At 49.4% G+C, this 20660-nt stretch overlaps 1 protein-coding gene across 1 annotated transcript; it reads left to right on the forward strand.

Moving 5' to 3' along the window:
* The first annotated feature begins 7260 nt into the window (after positions 1-7260).
* On the forward strand, positions 7261-17748 carry PRDM14 (PR/SET domain 14). Its single transcript, XM_040993154.1, has 7 exons — positions 7261-7951; positions 8479-8532; positions 8622-8779; positions 9657-9924; positions 14504-14706; positions 16246-16347; positions 17533-17748. Exons 1-7 carry the CDS (start codon positions 7261-7263, stop codon positions 17746-17748), a joined length of 1692 nt encoding a protein of 563 aa, XP_040849088.1.
* The last annotated feature ends 2912 nt before the right edge of the window (positions 17749-20660 follow it).

Genomic DNA, 20660 nt, shown 5'->3' on the forward strand with positions numbered 1-20660 from the left:
TATATTTACACACACACACACATAAAAAGCTGAAAAGAACTCGGTCTGAAAACAGAATGGTTACCACTAGAGCCTAGGAGTGGGAGTGGACAGTGGACACAGAGGGAATTTTGATGACAGGCACCCAGAGTTAGATCAAAAGAAAATGTTTCTATGGTTGCACAGAATATGTGGACACTATGTTCACAATAATCTAGTATAAACTGTGTGAGCAACTAGACGCTCTAACCCTCCAATCGTACAGTAACTTTGAAGGAGACATGTTGATTATATTTTGATCACCTTGTAGCTCATAAAGAGGTACAATTATTATTATCAATTTTTTAAAAAGCAATATTCATTTCTAAACATGGTTAACCTCAGGATCATGATATAGTCTAAAGGAGACCTGGAGCTCACCCAGCCCATCACACAGCAGGTTCCTGGTGCTCACTGCGTAGGACAAACAAGCACCAATGTGCACCGAGGCCTTGCTAAGACGCACAGGAAGTAAGTCTTGTGATGGAGACTGGACACTTCACTTTGGTTTTTTTTTTTTAATTCTGATTTTTTCCTAAATTTAGACATATAAAAAGAAAACAGGATCTTCCATCTGCCCATCCACTCTATAATGGCAACAGCCAGCATTTAGCCAAGGTGAGGCCAGGGGTTTCATTCAGGTCTCCCACATGGGTGGCAAGATCTCCAAACACTTGGGCTATCTTCTGCTGTTTTTCCTGGGTCATTAGAAGGGAGCTAGGGGGCTGGTGCAATAACCTAATGGCTACATTCTTGCCTTGCATCTACCAGGATCCCATATGGGCACCGATTCATATCCTGGCTGCTCCACTTTCCATCAAGATCCCTGCCTTTGGCCTGGGAAAGCAGTGGAGGACTGCTCAAAACTTTGGGACCCTGCACCTGTGTGGGAGACTCGGAAGAAGCTCTCAGCTTCTGGCTTTGGATCAGCTCAGCTCTGGCTATTACGGCCACTTGGAAAGTGAATCGGCAAACAGAAAATCTTTCTGTCTCTTTTTCTCTGTATATCTGCCTTTCCAATTTAAAAAATCCATCTTTAAATAAATAAATAGATTGATAGAAGAGAGCTGGATCAAAAGCAGAATAGCCAGGACACAGACCAGTGCCCATATGGGATGCTGGTGTCTAGCACAATGGCCTTTCCAGCTATGCCACAATGCCAGTCTGTCAGGGCTGCTTGACACGTGCAGGGATAACTACTCCAAAGGGAAAGATAAACTGCTGCATCTTGACTCTGTTATCTCACATCAGGGAGCCTAGCACCAGGAGAGCTCTCTATGTTCTGAAGGCAATACTCCACTTGGAGGACCATGGTGTTCCACCTTCCACACCAGGTGATACAACTCAAGGGGCCTTTCCCACGGGGCCAGGCCATGGACCGTCTGATCTCAGTCCCTGTGGTGGTTACAGGAGTCAAGGATGAAAGCACAGTGTGGAGTTGGGGGTGAGCCCCAGTGGAAGAATCAGCTCACAGGTTCCTGGGTTCTGGAACAAGGCTGTGGCATCCCTGGCAGAGGAGTGGAACCAGGCTGAGAAACCATTGCTTGCATGTTACTGGGTCCCAGTAGAGATGAAACTCTTGACCAACATCACCGGTGACCAAATCAAAAACCTCTGCTGACTGCTACTGACTTACCTCTTCAGCAGCAGCAACTGTTAAGTGGGAATGGTAGCCAGGACTGAGCACTGGCAATGCCAGCAAGGCAGAACAGCCAAGCAGCTCCTGGCACCCACCGCAGAAGCAGAGTCCCCTTCCCTGGTCGGAGAAAAGCAGAACTGCTGCTTGACTTACAGAGGAGCGTAGAGCTTGTGGCGCAGCTCAAAGTGGACGGCAGCTTCCAGGGATGACTTTTAAAAAAGGAACAAACTGCCCGCTGGGGACAGCTACAGCAGGGAAGTAGACAAGGTCATCACTTTGAAGCAATGAAGACGGTCAACAGAGGTGGAGGCAGCCAGCAGCACGCAGCACCTGGGCTGCTGTTGTCAGAAGAAGGGAAAGGGGGCGGATCAAGTGACTGATGGAGCAGGGCTAAGAGCCGGAACTCCAGGTTCACTCCCAAGGGACTGGAGTTTTGTTGATTTATTTTTTGAGAACAGGTTCAGCACACTGCTCCCTAGTTCTCTAAGGGCGTTCTCTATCCTGTCCATCTGCCCCCAAAGCCTCAGCTGAACCAAATGATATGTGCCATGCGGTAACTCTCACCACTCCCTTCTCCTGGTCTACCTGGCACTCGAGCCTTGCCAGGTTTGGCCTGTCAGACTGTAGGGCTGCTTTTTACCTTCTCTGGTCCCACGCCCCCATTTTTAGTTAGCATTACGTTACACATGTCATTTATATGAATTGATTGCAATAAATCATCTTACTTCAATTCAGAAATAGTTTCGAGAAGTATGGATGTAGAGAACAGTGGGGTTTTTTTCCCTCCCTTTCTGAAAATTTTCCTTGAATTGTTTTCCACACCTTATAATACCATATAGAAACTCCTGAATAGTTACAGCATGGAAATAGGGAATATCTTTCTCTTCCTCCTGGTCTTTTTAAAAAAATTCTTATTTTCCATGATATAGTTTTTTTTCTTAAGATTTATTTCTTTGTATTGGAAAGTCAGGTTTACACAAAGAAGAGACACAGAGAAAAATCTTCCATCCTCTGATTGACTTCCCAAGTGGTCACAACAGCCAAGTTGAGCCGATCCGAAGCCACGAGCCAGGAGCTTCTTCAAGGTTTCCCACGCGGGTGCAGGGAAAGTGGAACAGCCAGGACATGAACTGCTGCTCTTACGGGATCACAGCAAGTGCAAGGTGAGGATTTAGCCACTGGGCCATCACACTAGGCCCCACGATACAGATTTGTAGGTGTAGGGACTCCTTCCTTTTCTCCCTCCCCATTTCACCCCCATACCATGTTCCTCCATATTACAGTAATACGGCAGCAGCAGCAGTCGCAGATTCAGCATTCTGCTACTTAAGTGTGTCATGGCATTGTGGGCACAGGCAATGGTAGCAAATCCAGCATCAAATTGTCCAGGTGTATTTAACGGTTTCATTGGGAGTCTTCCTTTTATTTGGGAGTAAAGATACATACTGTAATGTGTCTTCACTTCCTGGTATGCTAGCTTTCATTACGCAATTAATTTATGAAAATATATGTATATGTTTGTATGTCTATTTGTTTTATATTTTCCATGAAGGTTGCCTTATATCACAGAAAACAGTAGTTGTCCTTTTGTGTCTGGCTTATTTCACTGAGCATAATGGTCTCAATTCAAGACCACTTTGCTGCCAATGGTAGAATTTTATTCTTTTTAATTGCTTAGTAGTATCCCTTGGAGGTGATGTACTTAAAAAAAAAATGCCTTATCCTATTTAAAATATGTGTGTGTGTGTGTGTGTGTGTATTCATTTATTCTTATTGGAAAGGCAGTTTACAGAGAGAGGAAGATATAGAAAGAAAGATCCTCTGTTTACTGGTTCACTCCCCAAGTGGCCATAATGGCTGGAGCTGAGCTGATCTGAAGCCAGGAGCTTCCTCCAGGTCTCCCACATGGTTGCAGAGTCCAAGGCTTTGGTCCATCCGCTGTTGCTTTCCCAGGCCACAAGCAGGCGTCTGGATCATAACTGGGGCAGCAGGGATACAAAGTGGTGATCATATGCGATCATATGCAGGCAAGACAAGGATTTAACCACTAGGCTACTGTGCTGGGCTCCCCCGTTTCTTTAGCCATTCCTCTTTCAGGAGGCATTGGGGTTATTTCCATGCCTTTGCTATTGTGAATTACACTGTTATGAATGGGCATCACAGAGATTAGAAGTGGACACACAGAGGCAGCAGGCAGATCTTCTGAGGCAGCAGAAGGTCCAAGCCCTTGGGTGCCTGACACAGCTTCTCAAGGTGCCTTTGTGGCCCGTGGCCAAGCTGCTCATGTTCCCAGACAGTTCTGGAACTTCTGATGAGCACTGGTTTCTGTCAACCAGCCAAGCCAGTTGGTCTGCTTGGGTTGAATGGTGCCTGTCCTGTGACAGACCCCTTGTCCCAGGAACAAGAAGGAGTAAGACATGGCCTGGCACAATAATCTAGTAACTGAAGTCCTCACCTTGCGTGGGCTGGGATCCCACATGGGTGCCAATTCTAACCCCAGCGGCAGCCCCACTTCCCTTCCAGCCTCCTACCTGTGGCCTGGGAAAGCAGCAGAAGACAGCCCAAAGCCTTGGGACCCTGTATCCATGTGGGAGACCTGGAAGAGGCTCAAGGCACCTGGCTTGGGATTGGCAGTTGGGGAGTGAACCAGTGGATCGACGGATGCTCTTTCTCTCTGTAAATCTGATCTGCTTTTCCAATAAAAACAAATAAATCTTTAAAAAAACAATAACAACCAAAAAAAACAGATCCAAAAACTGAAGTTTTGTTCCGTGCATTCAGTAATGATAGGGAATAGTTAACGCACACATCAGTGGGAGCTATAACTAGTTACTTGAGTTGCAGAAAAACAAAAGCTCGTTTGCAGGGAGCTGGTTCAGAAGTACAGCATCCAGGACACAACTGGAGCCCAAATAAGATGCCGGCACCAGCAGGAAAAGGATTAGTCTGCTGAGCAAGCCTTGGCTTGTATTTTATGTATTTTTAAAAACCACGTAAGCAAACTAGAATTCAAATTTGCTACATAAAATCTGTATTCTTTGCAGAACAAGACTATAAAATAACGTTCATGTTATTAAGAGAGGCTACAGCCCTAGAAGGCTTTGAAAAATTGTGCTCCAGAGACACTAATCCCCCAGGGACCATCCACGTGTCCCAAAACACTCTAAATCCTACAGGTGAGAGAGCCCGAGAGCAGGAAGGAAGCCACAGTAAAGGACCGGGTCCCAGGGGAGCAAGATTCCATTCGAGTTCCTCACTTCTTCAGACCAGTGTCGAAGCCAAGGTCTTACAACAGGGACAGGAGATCAGAGCTCTCCGTCACGCTATCTCGGCTGAGAAAATACACCTGCCTTCGCAGCTGACATCCTCCAGGGCCTCGGGGTCCGGCGCTTTCCCACCTCGTGGCCGCCCGGCGGGCTGACGCTGCAGGGTTCCCGGGGACCTAGCAGGAAGGTGGCGGCCGCCGTCCCCGCCGGGTGGGCGCGTTCCCTCGGCCACCGGGCTGCAGGCGCCGCGCTCTCCCGCTCTCCCAGCCGCGCCCTCCGGCGAAGAGGAAGCAGTGGCAGAGGTGGCGAAAGGTCCGGGCCAAGGTCACCTGGCGCAGCGGCGAGTCACCCCTCCCCAGGTGCTTCCCCTGTGAATGTGAATGGAATTAAGCGCTCTTTTCTCTACTTAGATGGCCCGCGCAGCGAATAAAAATGCAGTCGTTGTATCACATAATACAATGTTAATAACAATTAAAAAAAGTAATAAAAAAAAATGCAGTCGTTGATCGCCGGGTCTGGGTCTGGATCTCGGATATTTCAGCGCCCTGCGCGTCCGGTCGCGAACCTTCCCCGAAGTTTCCAGAGCTCAGGACCGCGATGGTGGCGGCGGCGCGGTGGACTCTCCGCGGCCTTTGAAGGCCACTTAGGAGGTGACGCCCGACCCTCGGATCCGAAGCGTCGAGGGTCTCCAGCAGCCGATCCGCGAGGCGCCGCTGTCCTCAGCTGGGCGCCCGGCTCCTCGCCCGGTCTCTGGGACGTCGGACGCCTTCTGCCGCCGCCTTCCAGCAGGCTCGGCTCTCCGGACCCAGAAAGTCCAGGGTTGCTTAGGGTGCGTGCGTGCTCAGAGAGGCTTCTCGGGAGGTGGCCGTGTCCGGCGCTTGGCTCTCCATCCCTCCAGCCCCGAGCGGCAGCAGAGCCTGTCCTGGAAAGCTGGCGGCGAGCGCCCTCCACCAGGGTCCTGGAGCGCGTCGGGTGGGCGACCTCCGGGGATCCCGGGGCGAATGGAGCTCTCTCCGGCCAATGGCTGCGATGGGCGGGGAGAAGACGGAGCTGGGGACCCGCGTGGCCCGGGTCCCTTGCACACCCTCGCCGTCCTCCGCGTGCCCCGCCCGTCCAGCCGCCCTCTTAAGCCCGGCTCAGCCCTCGGGGCTCGCCCGCAGCCCACCGGTCCGGAGCCTGCGCCCGGGTGACCGAGGCCCGGCTGGCGTGCGCTCCGAGGTAGGTGCTCGGCGGGGCGCGCCCGGGGAGAGCTCCCACGCTGGCCGACGGCTTCCAGGGCGCAGTTCCACCCGCGTGGTGCTTTTGCCTCCTCTTCCGTGTCTCGGTGATACTTGAGGTCGGAGAAAAGCCCGGGGAGCTGGGCGCCTCCCGAGGCTCCACACCGCAGCCACGCACATGTGGCTGACCTCTGCTCCTGACCCCGTGTTCTTTAATTTCTTGAGTCACGACCCTGCCGAGTTATCTTATTGGGCTCATTGATCTTGCCCACAGGACCTGCTGCCCCTCTGGAAGGGGCTTCCTTCCTCGGCTGCGAATCCATGAAACGACCTCCTCATCGGGGCTAGGACCCCGACTCCGGAGAAGCGACCCTAGGCTTCCCCACTCCCCAGGTGGGACGACTGGAGTCGGTGATGCACTTGGGGGCTGCGGCGGGGCTCGGGCCGCGCGGGCAGCTGCGTTTCCCCCGGGGGAGCGGGAGGTGGCGCCGGCTCCCCTCGGGGCAGCCGCGGCTCGGAGCCCGCAGGGGCCGACGTGGGCTTGCAGAGCCGCCTCTCTCCGCGCCGTCCTTGCTCTTCCCTTCCGGGGCGCCTGCAGCGGCTTCCTGCTCCGTAGCCCCCCGGGAGTCTCGCGCTTGGCTCCCCGCCCCATCCCTGGGTGGGGGAAGGTCAGGTGGCTGGAGCCGACTCTCCCACCCTCCCTTCAAAAAGTCTTGTTGGACGGAGAAGGCGAAGGGTAGGGAACTTGCACTAGGTTTTGCAGGAGCCGGGTTAGGGGCGAAAGGTAGGGAGCGGGTGTTGGAGACCGGCCGCGCTGGGTCCCGGCGGGTGTGGAGAGGGAAGGCGAAGGTGACACTAACTTCGAACTTGGAGTCGGCGGGCATGCTGGCGGATTTTCGTTTGGGGCTATTTACGTTTACTGTTTCTGCTGTGTTGTTTTGGTTGCTTGATTTTTTTTTTTTTAGACAGGCGGGGTCGAATTGGGTGGAATTTATCCAGTTCCTCGACCTGGGGTTGGTGGGTGGCGGCGGCCGCCGGCAGACGGGAGGTTCCCCGGGGAGGCGAGCACTCAGCCCGGCTGGTTTCTCTCGGCAGACCCTCCTAGCTCACCGGCCCGAGGATGGCTCTGCGAGCGCCCGCTGAGACCGAGCTCCAGGAGCAGGTGTGCTACCCAGCCGAGAGGCTCCAGGTCAGCTCCCAGTACCTGGCTGCCTACTACGAGCCTTTTGCCGCCTACGGCTCCTTCAGGAGCGCCCTGGCCGCGGCGGAGGACTTGCAACCTTTCCCGCAGCTGGATGGCTCCGTGCCTGCGCCCCAGGCCATACCCTCCTTCCCCTTTCGGACGGCACCTCCTTTGCTGAACCCCACCCTGGCCCTACAGCGGGAACCCCTTTATGGCATGCCCTGGTACGGCAAATTGCCGCACTGGTATTCAGTTGCCCCGCTCCCCGGGGAAGTGCCACACTTCCTGAGCAGCAGCGGTGAGTACCCGGGGTCCAGCGGTGACAACTCGGCCCGCAACGACGGCGCCCCTCGCTCCAGTGGACCCGACCCCGTAGCGACGCCTGCCCAGGCGTCCGTGGTCCCTACGGGACTGAAGACATCTTCCGTAGCGTCTCGCTCCCCGGCGAAACGGTCTGAGGATGACCCCAAAATCCTGAACCTGGAGCGGAAATCGCCTGACCGTTTCCACTTCACCGAGGAAGACCTGCACTTCGTTCTCTATGGGATTACTCCCAGCTTGGAGCACCCAAGTTTGCTACAGCTTGCCATTTCCGGAGTCCTGACCCCCACAGGAAGCCCTAGCTCTGGTAAAGGGAGCCCAGGCTGTCGGGAACTTAATTGGTTGGGGGGGGGGGGAGATAGAAGGGGGAGGGACGGGGAGCAGGGCCAGGAGGATCTGAAGTCTGCGCTGTCTGTTGGTTTTGTAAGAGTCGATGGAAGCCATGCTCTCTAAGAAGCCTGGCTTAACTGCAGGACTCTTGAGTTGCTTTTCCCCGCACCGTGGACAGACGCGCTTGGGTGGGCTTGTGGCTGCCATTAGATGCCATTAGGGGCAGCTCTACCTTAGATAGTCACACCTGGGGCCCCAGCTTAGCCACCCAGCCCCACCTTGGTTCAGCATTATCTCTGGTGCTCAAGTCCCTTAGATTAGCCGATTCTCAAGTTCCTTAAGTTTGCAAAATAGCCTGCCTAGGGTTATTGGGAGTGTCACACATGAAAAGCTCCTTGAAAGGAGCCGGGGAAACAGACAGTGGCTAGATGGGGTAAGGAGGATTCCGCTTTAATAGTATTTCATAATTTTGATTGAAAAAAAAATTGTTTTTGCTGTCTCTAGGGTCTGATTCGCTTCCTCAAGCTCTGGACAAGGAATCTCTTCAACTTCCAGAAGGTGGGCAAGCGCTCTCGCTTGGGTTTCTTGTACGGAACTGGTGCAGGTGGCCTTACTCATTCTTCTTTACCGCTTTGGGCTTGCTCTAGGTCTGTGCCTTCTGCAGACGATGCTTGGCGAGGTGCCACACTTCGGGGTGTTCTGCAGTGGATTCATTGCCAAGGGAGTCAGATTTGGGCCCTTTCAGGGCAAAATGGTCAACACCAGTGAAGTGAAGACCCACATGGACAATTCTGTGATGTGGGAGGTGAGTGTGGGGGACACCGGGGTATGTCCTGGGCTCTTGGTGTTGTCTGTAAGGGGAAAAGCAGCAGGTGTCCCATTCTAGGGGACAGTGGTCAGCATGTGTGGATGCTGTGCTCGGCAGTGCCCCAAGTCATTGAGTCTGGGAAGACTAGCCTAGAATGTGTCCTGAAGAATTGAGTAGGTTGTGTTTTTGTTATAGATCAAACCCAATGTTTTGACATTGTAAAGTTCTGAAAGTATGCCAAAGGAAATGAAAAGCAAAACTTTAGGATTCTGTATTGTTTGCCTCTGAAATTAGCCAGGGATTTTTTTAAGGACCCACATGCCTTAAATTACCTAAGGGGTGTGGGCTGTGCTGCTGGGATTAAAGATTGTCAGAATGTGTCAGATACTTTGAAATGTACAAGACCCTTGATCCTTAGTTTCTCCTAGGAAGCTAGTCTAGGAAACGAGTCTGAAATTCGGGCTATGCAGACTGTGTTGCTGGGAGACAGTGAACTCTCCAGCAAAGAAGAAAGTGTGGCTGAAAACTAAATGGGATAGAATACAAAACTAACAGATTGTCTTTCAGAGGAGGAATCACGTAAGATCTCTGTTTTGTTTATTTCCTTTAGTCTTGCTTATGAAATTAGCATGTGCTTAATGCAGAAACTTAGGGTTCCCAAAAAAAAAGAGAGATAAAACCAGGACTCGAGCGCACTCCCTCAACGTCACGTCCTCAAGCTAGGAAATCTATTTAGGCTTAAGTGGATTTATATACTGCTTAGAGCGATTACAGACATCTGTGGTGGCCTCTCATGTAAGTTTTATAGATTTTTACTAAATATTCTCTTAAGAGGGAGACGCAATTCATTTCAGGCTGCTTTTACTTCCCTCAGATCTTTGAAGACGGCCATTTAAGCCACTTCATAGATGGAAAAGGGACCGGGAACTGGATGTCCTACGTCAACTGCGCCCGCTTCCCCGAGGAGCAGAACCTGGTTGCAGTGCAGTACCAGGGGCAGATCTTTTATGAGAGCTGCAAGGAGATCTGCCAGAACCAAGAGCTCCTTGTGTGGTATGGAGACTGCTACGAGAAGTTCCTGGACATTCCTGTAAATCTGCAGCTCACCGAGAAGGGCAGGCAGCCTGCTGCGACCGTGGAAGGTGAGTGCACTGCTTTGCCTGCCTCAGGAGGGCCTCCCGCTGGCAGGACGCGCTGGTCCTCGCCAGGTCCTCACCCCTGATGGCTGATGCGTAGCTTGTGTGGAGACTGCACTGAAGATGAAAGAGGCGCTCACCTTTCCACACCTGCCAAAGTTTTCCTGTAAGAAGTTTTGTTTCCTACGCCTTCACCCCCTCAAGAATAAAAGGAATGTGAAATGCATGGCTGTCACCGGTGCCTTAGCTCGGCCACCTTGCTGTTATGTTTCTGCTCAGGCTGCCATGATTGACATACTCAAAGGACAAGGGCAGCGTTTTTCAGATGGTGGATTGTCGGGGAGGGTGGCAGAATAAAAGTAGAACAGAAAAGCTGATTGGAATCCCGTAAGAAACAGGAAGCGTTGTGTGTCTAGTTTTCATTTCCAACGGATGCATGTGTCAGTACATGAAATGTGATTCTTAGTGCGGGTCTCGGTCAAGTCTGGGAAACACTGGACTGGGCTCCTGTTTCCATGTATGTGACTGGCCAGTACCTAACCATTTGAACCGTCATCTGCTGCCCCCCAGGAGTGGATTTGGCAGTAGGCAGGAATCAAGAGTAGAGCTGGCACTTGAATCCAGGTCTTCCGGTAGCGGAGGTGAGCTTCGGCTGCTGTGCCGAATGCTGTGTCCATACTGCTGTCACTGGACTACATCGGGGCAGCAAGGAGCTAGAGGACCCCAGCTCACCTTGAGGATTGTCTCTGGAAATGGCATTTGAAGCAAGTTCTCCATGTGATTTTTTTTTAGATGCATTTATTTGTTATTTTTTTTAACATGTGACTATTCTGTTTAGCTTTCATCTGTTGATAGCATATTAATTTTTTTAAGTTTTATTTTTATTGGAAAGTCAGATATACAGAGCTCCATCCGATGATTCACTCCCCAAGTGAGCACAACGGCCGGTGCTGCATTGATCCGAAGCCAGGAGCCAGGAACTTCTCCAGGTCTCCCACATGGGTGCAGATCCCAAGGCTTGGGGCAGGGAGCTGAATGGGAAGTGGAACTGCCGGAATTGGGATTAGAACCGGCGCCTACATGGGAGGACTTTAGCCGCTAGGCCACGCCGCCGGCCCTTATTTGTTTATTAGAAAGGCAGAATTTAGAGACAGGGCTCTTCCATCCATAAGTTCACTCCCCAAGTGGCCCCGTGGTTGCAGCTGGGGAGGTCTGAAATCAGGAGTCGGAAGCTGCTACCAGGTCTCCCCTGTAGGAGCGTGGGCCCAAACATGTGGACCGTCTTGGGCTGCTTTTTCAAGCACATAAGCAGGGAGTTGGATTGGAAGTACAGCAGCTGGAGCACAAACCAACTCCTATATGTTATGGGCCCGGCAAGTAACTTTTGTACATATAAAATTCTGGGGACTCAGGCCCAGCGTGGTAGCATAGTGGTTAAAGTCCTCTCCTTGTACGCCTGGGATCCCATATGGGCACCGGTTCTAGTCCCGGCAGCCCAGCTTCCCCTCCAGCTCCCTGTTTGTGTCCTGGAAAAGCAGTCGAGGACAGCCCAAAGCCTTGGGACCCTGCACCCACGTGGGAGACCCAGAAAAGGCTCTGGGCTCCTGGCTTCAGATTGGTTCAGCTCCATCCATTGCTGTCACTTAGGGAGTGAATCATTGGACACAAGATCTTCCTCTCTATATATCTGACTTTCAAATAAAAAAATAAATCTTTAAAAAAAAAATTCTGGGGACTAGTCATCCAATGGGAGGGACAAGATAATGTAAACTGTTGTCACATGTGTAGTCGGATAGAAAAGACCATTGTTATGATCTCAGAGATGCCGAGCGCCAGGTAAAGAAGCCTAACCTGAATTCCTAACACCTGGCAGTATTTGGCGGGCTGCTGTCTGCTTCCTATGCTTAACCCTTAGGCTGGAGAGCAATTCTGAACATTCCATGCCTCTGGATGCCATTGTGAACTGAAGGGGTGGGTAAGAGCTGCAACTGAATTGGGTCAGGCTGCTTTGGGATGGGGTAAAGTAAGAGGATTCAGCACAGTGGGATGCAACTCCCCAATTTCAGAGAGCAGAGAAGCCAAGGCCAAGGAAATATGCAGGTAAAGGGCGCGGGCTGTACAGCAGATTAAATCGCCCCTGGAATTGGCATCCCATATTGGAGTGCTCATTAAGTCTTCAACGAGGGAGAGAGGAAGGAACTTGCCCAAGAGGAAAAAAATTTTGCATGTGAGAATTTTTATTATAGCACCATCCATATTCATGGAAACTCACAAAGTAAATGCTCAATAGTAGAATAATGAAGTAAGTGATATGTTACTGACATGGAATCAAATGCAGATATCCAAGATCTCAATCAGGGATGAGGGATCATAACCATCCACCCGGGAAGCCCAACTCGCACCACCTTTGCAAAGATGACATCTGATGCTTTTGGCCTTGAGCTGACAGCGTGTGTCTTTTGGCCAATATGTGGAAAGAAAGCTGAGTACACCTTGATTTATTGCAAAGAATTCTGTCACTTCATTTGCCCTCTACTGCTGTGAATGGTGGGCTGCCCTTCAAAGTCTGACCCAGTAGGGAGGGAAGGCTTTGGACTCTATGTGGGCGGGATATTTGAAAATGCAAGTGTGTGTATGTGTTTTGGGGGTGGAAGTGTGGAATGCAAAGATAAAGCTTTTTTTCCCCCTAATAGCTGTGATCTGCGATCTGGAACAACTCTTAATCCTTGGCAAATTAAACCAGGTTTGGACCGAAAGTATCCCTATCGGTTGTTGAGGCTCCCTGGATGAAAAACAGTAGTTGACTGAGATAGGGAGAGAGAAAGGGGAAAGAGATAAAATGAGATTAAGATACATTTCCTCTGACCTGAGCAGAAAAGCTGCTGAAGCTTAATTAGTAAAGATTTCTGACTGACTTCTGCCTAAATGGTTCTTACACAAACTGTTGAACTCTTACTCTAAACTCTGGTGTGCTTCAATGCTTCATCTTGTTCATTTCTGACCCTGTTTTGTAGCACTCCACACACACACACACACACACACACACACACACCAGAAAGCAGGAAGGCCCAGTATTTCTGACCCATCCAGGGCAGTTGTAGCTCTAAGCTAGAAGCAGCCCCACCAGGGGGATTCTGAGGGAATTAAGCACCTCAATGAAAGTGATAGACAGAGCTGGGTGCCTGATCCTCCCAGGGCTGGCTGTTGCCTGCTTAGTTATTTACTTAATGAAGGGTTTCTTTCCTTAGCCACCTGTTAAATGTGCCAGGGATGTAATTGTCAACTAACAAAAGTCCCTGATGGACAGCTTCCCTGCTGGCTTGATGCTTAAAAGATTTCTATCTACAGATTCTTGCATATACTCACCCTGAGCTCTTGTCCCTCTCTGCCGGCAGACAATGGGGTCCCAGTGGGACATTCATAGTCAAAGCCACTTTATCCTCTGGAATCCAGGGTAGCATCCGCAGGGGTGCTTTTGTCCTCTCCTGGTTCCCCCAACACATAGACACCTCTGGATCTGAGATGTCCTGGGCTAGAGCCCGCCCACACCCTCCCTAACTTTCCCTCCTCCCATCACACAAACACATATCCTTTGAAAACAAGCTTTTCTTGGGCCCGACTGTCGCTTCGTGAGAAACTGGAAACCGTATATTAGAATTCAAGCGTGTGTTAGGGAAGTGAAGGAGCCCTCTGGCCTCTCCCCCAACCCCTGCCCTTAATGTACATGTGAAGAGGGAAGCCCTAAAGTCTTTACCATGAATTGTAAACAGGAGAAACAGTACTGGGAAGGCAGCATGTCCTGGTGAGTGCTTTGAACAGGAGAGTCCAGGCTGATCTTAAAGGGGGGCAAAGTCTGAGGCCCTTAACCTTGCACAACCTGTGATGGGCAGGAGTGAAATGAGGGGTGCAGTGCCCTTAGCTGCTGGAAGAAGAGCTGAGTCGAGTGCGTTTCAGGGGAAAAAGGAAGGGCTTGCAGAGAGGCAGGCAGGTGTTGTTGCACAGGAGTTGAACCTGCTGCTTGTAACATGAGCACACCGCAGGGCGTTGAATGCAGCATTTCCTGCTAATGTGCATCTTGGGGCACAGCAGCCGGTGGCTCATGCTGCAGTGCTTGGGCTGCCCCCTGCCTCCTGCCACCCACGTGGAGAAAGTCTAGGCTCCCAGCTTCAGCTTCGGGGCATACCACACTGGCTGACAGATATTTTTGTTAAGGGGTCAATTTGGGGGGTTTTTTGGGTTTTTATTTAGAGATGACGATGGTGTCTTGGCTGTGCTTTCTAAAAAGTCATCTTCCAAACATTACAGTTTGAGGTTCAGTGTTTGTGAACCAAGTGATAGATGAGTATTAAAGTAACACATTGTACCTCGCTGTCACTCCCTTTCCCTTTGTAACTCTGCCTTTCAAGTAAATAAATGAAGTCTTAACACAACACAACCCACTATGGAGGTGATACAAGGGAAAGGAGAAGTGGCTGTGACTTGGTCATTGTCGAGGCTAGGCATCGGGCATGAAGGCTTTGATACGAAAGAGAAGCTGGGAAAGTCGCTGTTATGTAACCCTGCCCCCTTTTGCCATGTTTGCCAGAGTCTGCAGAAGGCTTCCAGTGTGAGAGATGTGGAAAGGTGTTTGCCTACAAATACTACAGAGATAAGCACCTCAAGTACACCCCCTGCGTGGACAAGGGCGACAGGAAATTTCCCTGCTCCCTCTGCAAGCGGTCCTTCGAGAAGCGGGACCGGCTCCGGATCCATATCCTTCACGTGCACGAGAAGCATCGGCCCCACAAGGTGAGTGCGGGCAGGTGACTGGCAGCCACTGACTGCATGCCACCTCCCTCCCTGGCCCTGCAGGAGGGCAGACAGGTGGCCGTGAGGCCGGAGTTGTGAAAGCTAAAGGCAATGTTTGATTCCTGTGGGAAGCAGGATTAAACTACTGAATATTAAACAAGTTGCAGAATAGATATAGAATGATGCTATTTAAAATGTATATGCCATGTATAATATTTGCATTTAAGTGGAAAACAGTTGAAGTGCAAAGAACTTACAGCTGTGTGTGTTAGTATGATTGAGAGTGAAACCAAAGCTTTTATGTTGTTATTTGATAAACTTATGTAAGATTTTAATTTTTAAGTATGAGAAAATAATTGTCCATGCAATTATGAAGGAAAAATATATATAGAAAGCACCTGATGCAGTTAAGCCATTTTAGGCTTTTTCCTCCTGTTTATATGTAGGTATATTTGGGATCCTTCTGACTGTGATGTTATTATATATTTCTAAAAGATTTATTTACTTTTACTAGAAAGGTAGATTAAAAGAACAGAGAGATAGAGGAAGATTTTCCATTCTCTGGTTCACTCCCCAAGTAGCCACAACAGCTGGAGCTGAGCTGAACTGAAGCCAGGAGCCAGGAGCTTCTTCTGGGTCTCCAGTGTGGGTACAGGGTCCCAAAGCTTTGGGCCATCTGTCCTCTATTGCTTTCCCAGGCCACAGGAAGGCACCCAGAAGAGGAAAGCAGCCAGAACACGAACGGGCACCCATGTGGGATCTCGGGCGTGCAGACTAAGTTCTGTTTTAAACACTAGGCTACCGCGCTCAGCCCAATGAAACTACTTTTCTGAATCCACAGTATATATCACAAAGCCAGTATAAAAATAGCAATGTCTATATCCACATCAGATGGATGTACCATATTTTCTTTTTGCAATGTCCTATTTTGTGGCATTTACCCAATATATGATAATAGTGTACAATAACTCATAAAGGTTGTTGTCTCTGCCACCCAGTTCTGGTTACTTCTTTGGTACTTGGGCCCCAGCACCTGCCAAACACATTTGGGAAACCAGGCTGGAGCTCCTGGCTCCTGGGTTGAGCCTGGCCTGATCCCAGCTATTGCAGCCATTTGGAGATCTCCTTGCTTTGTCTCTTCTCCTCCCCTCTCTCACTCTGCCTTTCAAATGAAAATGAATAAATCTGGGGCCCAGCGTAGTAGCACAGTGGCTAAAATCCTTACCTTGCACACACTTCCCATCAAGTTCCCTGCATGTGGCCTAGGAAAGCAGCATAGTACAGCCTAATTCCTTGGGACCCTGCACCCACATGGGAGACCCGAAAGAAGCTCCTGGCTCATGGTTTTGGTTTGGCTCGGTTCTGGTTGTGGCGGGTGGGGAGTGAACCAGCGGATGGAAGATCTTTCTCTCTGTCTCTGTTTCTCCCTCTGTAAATATGCCTTTCCAATAAAGATATATAAATATTTTTAAAAGAGAGAGAAAAAGAGACTTGGTGAGGGAACATGTGATTTCGACATGCATCTCTTTCTCCCCTCAGTGCTCCACATGTGGGAAATGCTTCTCTCAGTCTTCCAGCCTGAGCAAGCACTTGCGCGTGCACTCTGGAGACCGCCCATACCAGTGTGTGTATTGCACCAAGGTAAGCAGAACTGCCTTCAGAGGATCTGCCTTGCACCAGCTTGGTTGCTTTCAAGCAAGAGATCTGGCCTGTGATAACTTTTCAGTAAGCGTCAGCTGTTTATCAGCCCATTCTCAGTGTCTCTCCCCAGATAGGACCTCCTGTTTTCAGGCTGGCATTCAGGGTACACGTCATGAAACAATCCGAATAGAAAGGACTCTAATAATCACAGATATTACGTAGACTTGAGAAGCATGAACTCAACCAAGGCTCAAAGCTTGCTTGGGACTGTTTTCTTGTTGGTGTTTAAGAAAGCAGCAGAAGGTAGCATAAAATGCTTGGGTCTGTGCCACTCCTGCGGGAGACCTGGATGGATTTTCGGGCTCCTTGCTTACATTTGGTCCAACCCTGACCATTGGGACCATTTGGGGAGTGAAAACAGAATGGAGGGCTTCACTCCCCCTCTTACTGCCTTCCCAATAAATGAATACATCTTTTTTTAAAAAAATTTTTTTTTAGTGTACAAGTTTTTGAAATCTATGTTATTTTTCTTAATGCTTATTTTCCATGAACTTTTCAAAGACCCTGTTTTATCCACGGATTTGTTTATTTGAAATGCAGTGTTACAGAGAGGGAGCGGCAGAGAGAGAAATCTTCCGACTGCTGGTTCACTTTCCACATGACTGCAATGGCCATAGCTAGGCCAGGACAAAACCAAACACAAAAACCATCATGTGAGTCTCCTACATGAGTGAAAGAGCTCAGGGCTTAGGCCTTTGTCCACTGCTTTCCCAAATGCATTAGCAAGGAGTTGGATCAAAAGTAGAGCCACAGGTCCAGCACAATGGCTCAAAGGCTAAATCCTCTCCTTGCAAGCTCTGGGATCACATCTGGGCACTGCTTCATGTCCTGGCTGTTCCACTTCCCCATGCAGCTCCTTGCTTGTGGCCTGGGAAGGCAGTAGAGGATGCTCCAAAGCCTTGGATCCTGCACCCTTTGGGAAACCTAGGAGAGATTCCTATCTCCTGGCTTCAGATTAGGTCAGCTCCAGTCACTGTGGCTGTTTGGATAGTGAACCAAAAGATAGACAATATATCTCTCTCCTTCACTCTGTAAGTGTAATCTACCTTTCTACTGTAACCTGAGATGCCACCATGCCAGCCCATAACCCCTTTGTTTAATTGACTATTTCCGTCCTCTTTGCAGAAGTTCACCGCCTCCAGCATACTTCGCACACATATTAGGCAGCACTCTGGAGAGAAGCCCTTCAAATGCAAGTTCTGTGGCAAATCTTTTGCATCACACGCGGCCCATGACAGCCATGTCCGGCGCTCTCACAAGGAGGATGAAGGCTGCTCTTGCAGTGTCTGTGGGAAGACCCTCCCGGATCAGAACACCATCTGCTGTCATGTGAAACCTTAATGGACCCTGCTAGCCCAGCAGCGCAGGTGGTGTAGAGGTGGAGGACTCGGAAAGTACTGCCAAAACTTCCTTCATGGCTGCTCTCGACGGAACAAGTGCTAGCAGTATTGAATGTGAGTCAGAAAAGTGGTAGTGACCGATTTGCTGAATATGTCAGACCTATTGACAACTCTCATTGGAAACCTTTTTTTGCAGTTTTTAACCAGAATGGAATTTTGGTGAGCTTAGCCAGAAGTGATGAAAGCTGGAGGATAAGCAGCTGGACAGCTCCCACTCTAAGAGTGAGGAAGGCAAGTTCCTGCAGTGTACAAAGGGGGACCCAGAGCTCTAGACTGCTGATGGAAGAGAAGGGGAGCCAGTTCTTTAAAATGTTAACTGCTTTGAGTTTTCAGCTATACTGTTTGTGGCCCTCAGCTGTTATATTTTTGCATAAAAAAAAATTACTCTTTAAAAGTTTGTCCAAGACAGTGCTTTGTACTTCAGTAACTAAGTCTTCAGACATGATTCAATCTTTGATCTCTTTGTTTTTATTTTTAAAAGAAAGAGCTCTTCCATGTACTCATTCACTCCTCCAAGGCCTGCAGCAGTGAAGAACTTGGCCAGGCCAAAGGTGGGTGCCTGTGGTTCCATCTGAGCCTCCCACATTGGTAGCAGATACGCAAGGACTGTGTCCTCCCAGATACGTTAGCAGGATGCTGGATGGGAAGTGGAACAGCTGGAACTAACACTCCCACTTGGGATGCAGGGCAACCCAACACCTGCCCCCATGTTGGGGAGATGGGAATTGCAGCTCAGGTATGGATAATAACAGCCAGCATTATGGACATTATATCTGAAGTGGTACCACGGAGAACACTGACTGTGATAGAGGAGCAAGTTGATGCTGAAAGTAAAGGAAGTGGCGAGTGGCTATCGGCCTCCGAGGGATGCCTGCCAGGGGCTGACTGCAAAGCCCAGCCTGTTCACTCGCCACTTGTTCGGACTGTGAGCAGGTGCTAAGGATATGCCATTTTTAAAAATAGTTTCTATTTTATCCTGTGTCGAGGCAAAAAGCAACAAATTAAAATGGGATACGAATGCTTCACAGGTTGAGGGAGGCCTCCCTCGACTCTGAGATGAGTCAGGGTTGGCTGCCTACTCGTCAGGGAGGCTCAGTGTAGCCTCAGAGAAGGCTGAGGCTTCCTTGGAGAGTGAGGCCCACTCCTAGTGGACTGGCACCTGGAAATGTACATGTGTGTGTATGTACACACGCACAACTGGCACTCTATCAATGTAGTGCTCATCCCTGGGAAGCAGAAGGCTCTCAAATTCCTTTGTAATCCTGGTTTTCTCTAGTAAGGTCACTTAGCTCAGTCAAAAAGCAACCCTAGCTCCTAAGGCTGTGTCCCTCCCCAGCCGTCTTCATGTTGACTGCTGGCTTTGCGTTGCTCCACCCTGGATCTGTGGCCCTTGTCTCTGAGCAATTCCGCAGGAACAGATGGCTCTTGCAGAAGGGCGCTCTCCGGCAGAGCCCGTAGGAAGAGATGTAGGGCAGGTGGAAGAGCCGTCACATATTTCCCTCTGGGGAATTGAGCAATTCATCCTAATGGGAATGTGCCCTGTTTTAGGACTGTTTAAGCTCATGTTAATTAAGTCAGAACAATGCTCTTCTGGAAAGACTGAGGGCTCATCATGTAATTAGGCAGCCTTTCTGACTGCTAGCTCAAAATAGATGACTTGAAACATTTTCTTGCTGTTTAACGGTTTCAACATTATTTTTAAATCAAGTGGTAATGCAAGTCCTCAGATCAGATAATGCCCCCCTAACATCATCCTTGAGTAATTGACTGAAACACTTCTATTTGTTTAAAGTGTGGACCTCTTCTGTTTCTAAAAATGATTTGAACGAATTTATAAGTTATTTAAAAAGACCAAGTCAAAGACAAATCACCACAAAGAAAGTAAAATGAAATGAAAACCGAGTTTAATGTTGGCTAAACATTCTAAGAAGCACAAGCACAACAGATCTCAGGTGTGTGAATTCAACATTTATCTGCCATTTTCTCACCGTTGTTGGGCAGGCCATTTACTGTCTCAGGTTTAACATCCTCATGCACAATATAACAGTTATGTTGTAGGCTGTTAGAATCAAATAAAAAATGAGATTACATGTGTGTGGAATGATACCCGAATGATCTGTTTCCTTTCAATTAAGCAAAAGGGAGATGATGACTGCAGAATTTGTTGTTGACAACATGCTCTCTTTCAGTGAGTCTCCAAGGTAACTCTGGGCAGCATCATCTGGGAACTTGTTACCATAGTCGGGGTAGTTTCAGCTCTTCCCCATTGCTGTGACTATGAGTGTCACAATGTTGACCTGGCACAATCCCGTTACTCCTCGGAAGTCATGAGAATAGACTGCAGAGTGCCACTTTCACTGGGAATAAAGACAACTAGGAGATGCCGAGCTGGGCAGCTTCTGGGCTCTGCTGGGAGGGAGTGCAGACACCATGAGAGGCAGCTTCTCTGTTCCTACTTTCCCTGCCACAGTCCTTACCTGATGATGTCCATTCCTTAGAGTAGAAAGCGTGTTTCTGTTCTCTAATAGTCAAAATCATTTCAGGCAATTTGTTTTGGATAAGAACCTGATGGGGAAACAATAAGAAAATAAATGTAAGACTATCTGAAACTGAAAAAAAGAAAAAGTCTCTTGTCTCAAAGTAAATGGTATTCAAAATATTGACGGACCTCTTAATGGATCCTCAGGGTGTCCCAAGACTCGGCAAAGCAGCAGAACAAAGCTATCGGAGCCGACAGATGTTTGGGACCTCAATGAGACCCACAGGAGGTTCCTTGTTGAGGCCATAAAGTCACAGCTCAGTTTTGCCAGGACAAAGTAGGGGACATGCTGGGGTTGGAAGGAACTGCCACTC

Source organism: Ochotona curzoniae, unplaced genomic scaffold (genome assembly GCF_017591425.1).
Source record: "Ochotona curzoniae isolate NIBS_2020 unplaced genomic scaffold, NIBS_Ocur_1.0 contig_1071, whole genome shotgun sequence".
Classification (NCBI taxonomy): Eukaryota; Metazoa; Chordata; class Mammalia; order Lagomorpha; family Ochotonidae; genus Ochotona; species Ochotona curzoniae.

Excerpts from the sequence above, each read along its gene's own strand:
- PRDM14 (XM_040993154.1), top strand. The coding sequence starts at position 7,261 with ATGGCTCTGCGAGCGCCCGCTGAGACCGAGCTCCAGGAGCAGGTGTGC. Across the intron at positions 7,952-8,478 it reads CACAGGAAGCCCTAGCTCTG|GGTCTGATTCGCTTCCTCAA; the intron begins GTAAAGGGAGCC and ends TGCTGTCTCTAG. Across the intron at positions 16,348-17,532 it reads AGTGTGTGTATTGCACCAAG|AAGTTCACCGCCTCCAGCAT; the intron begins GTAAGCAGAACT and ends TCCTCTTTGCAG.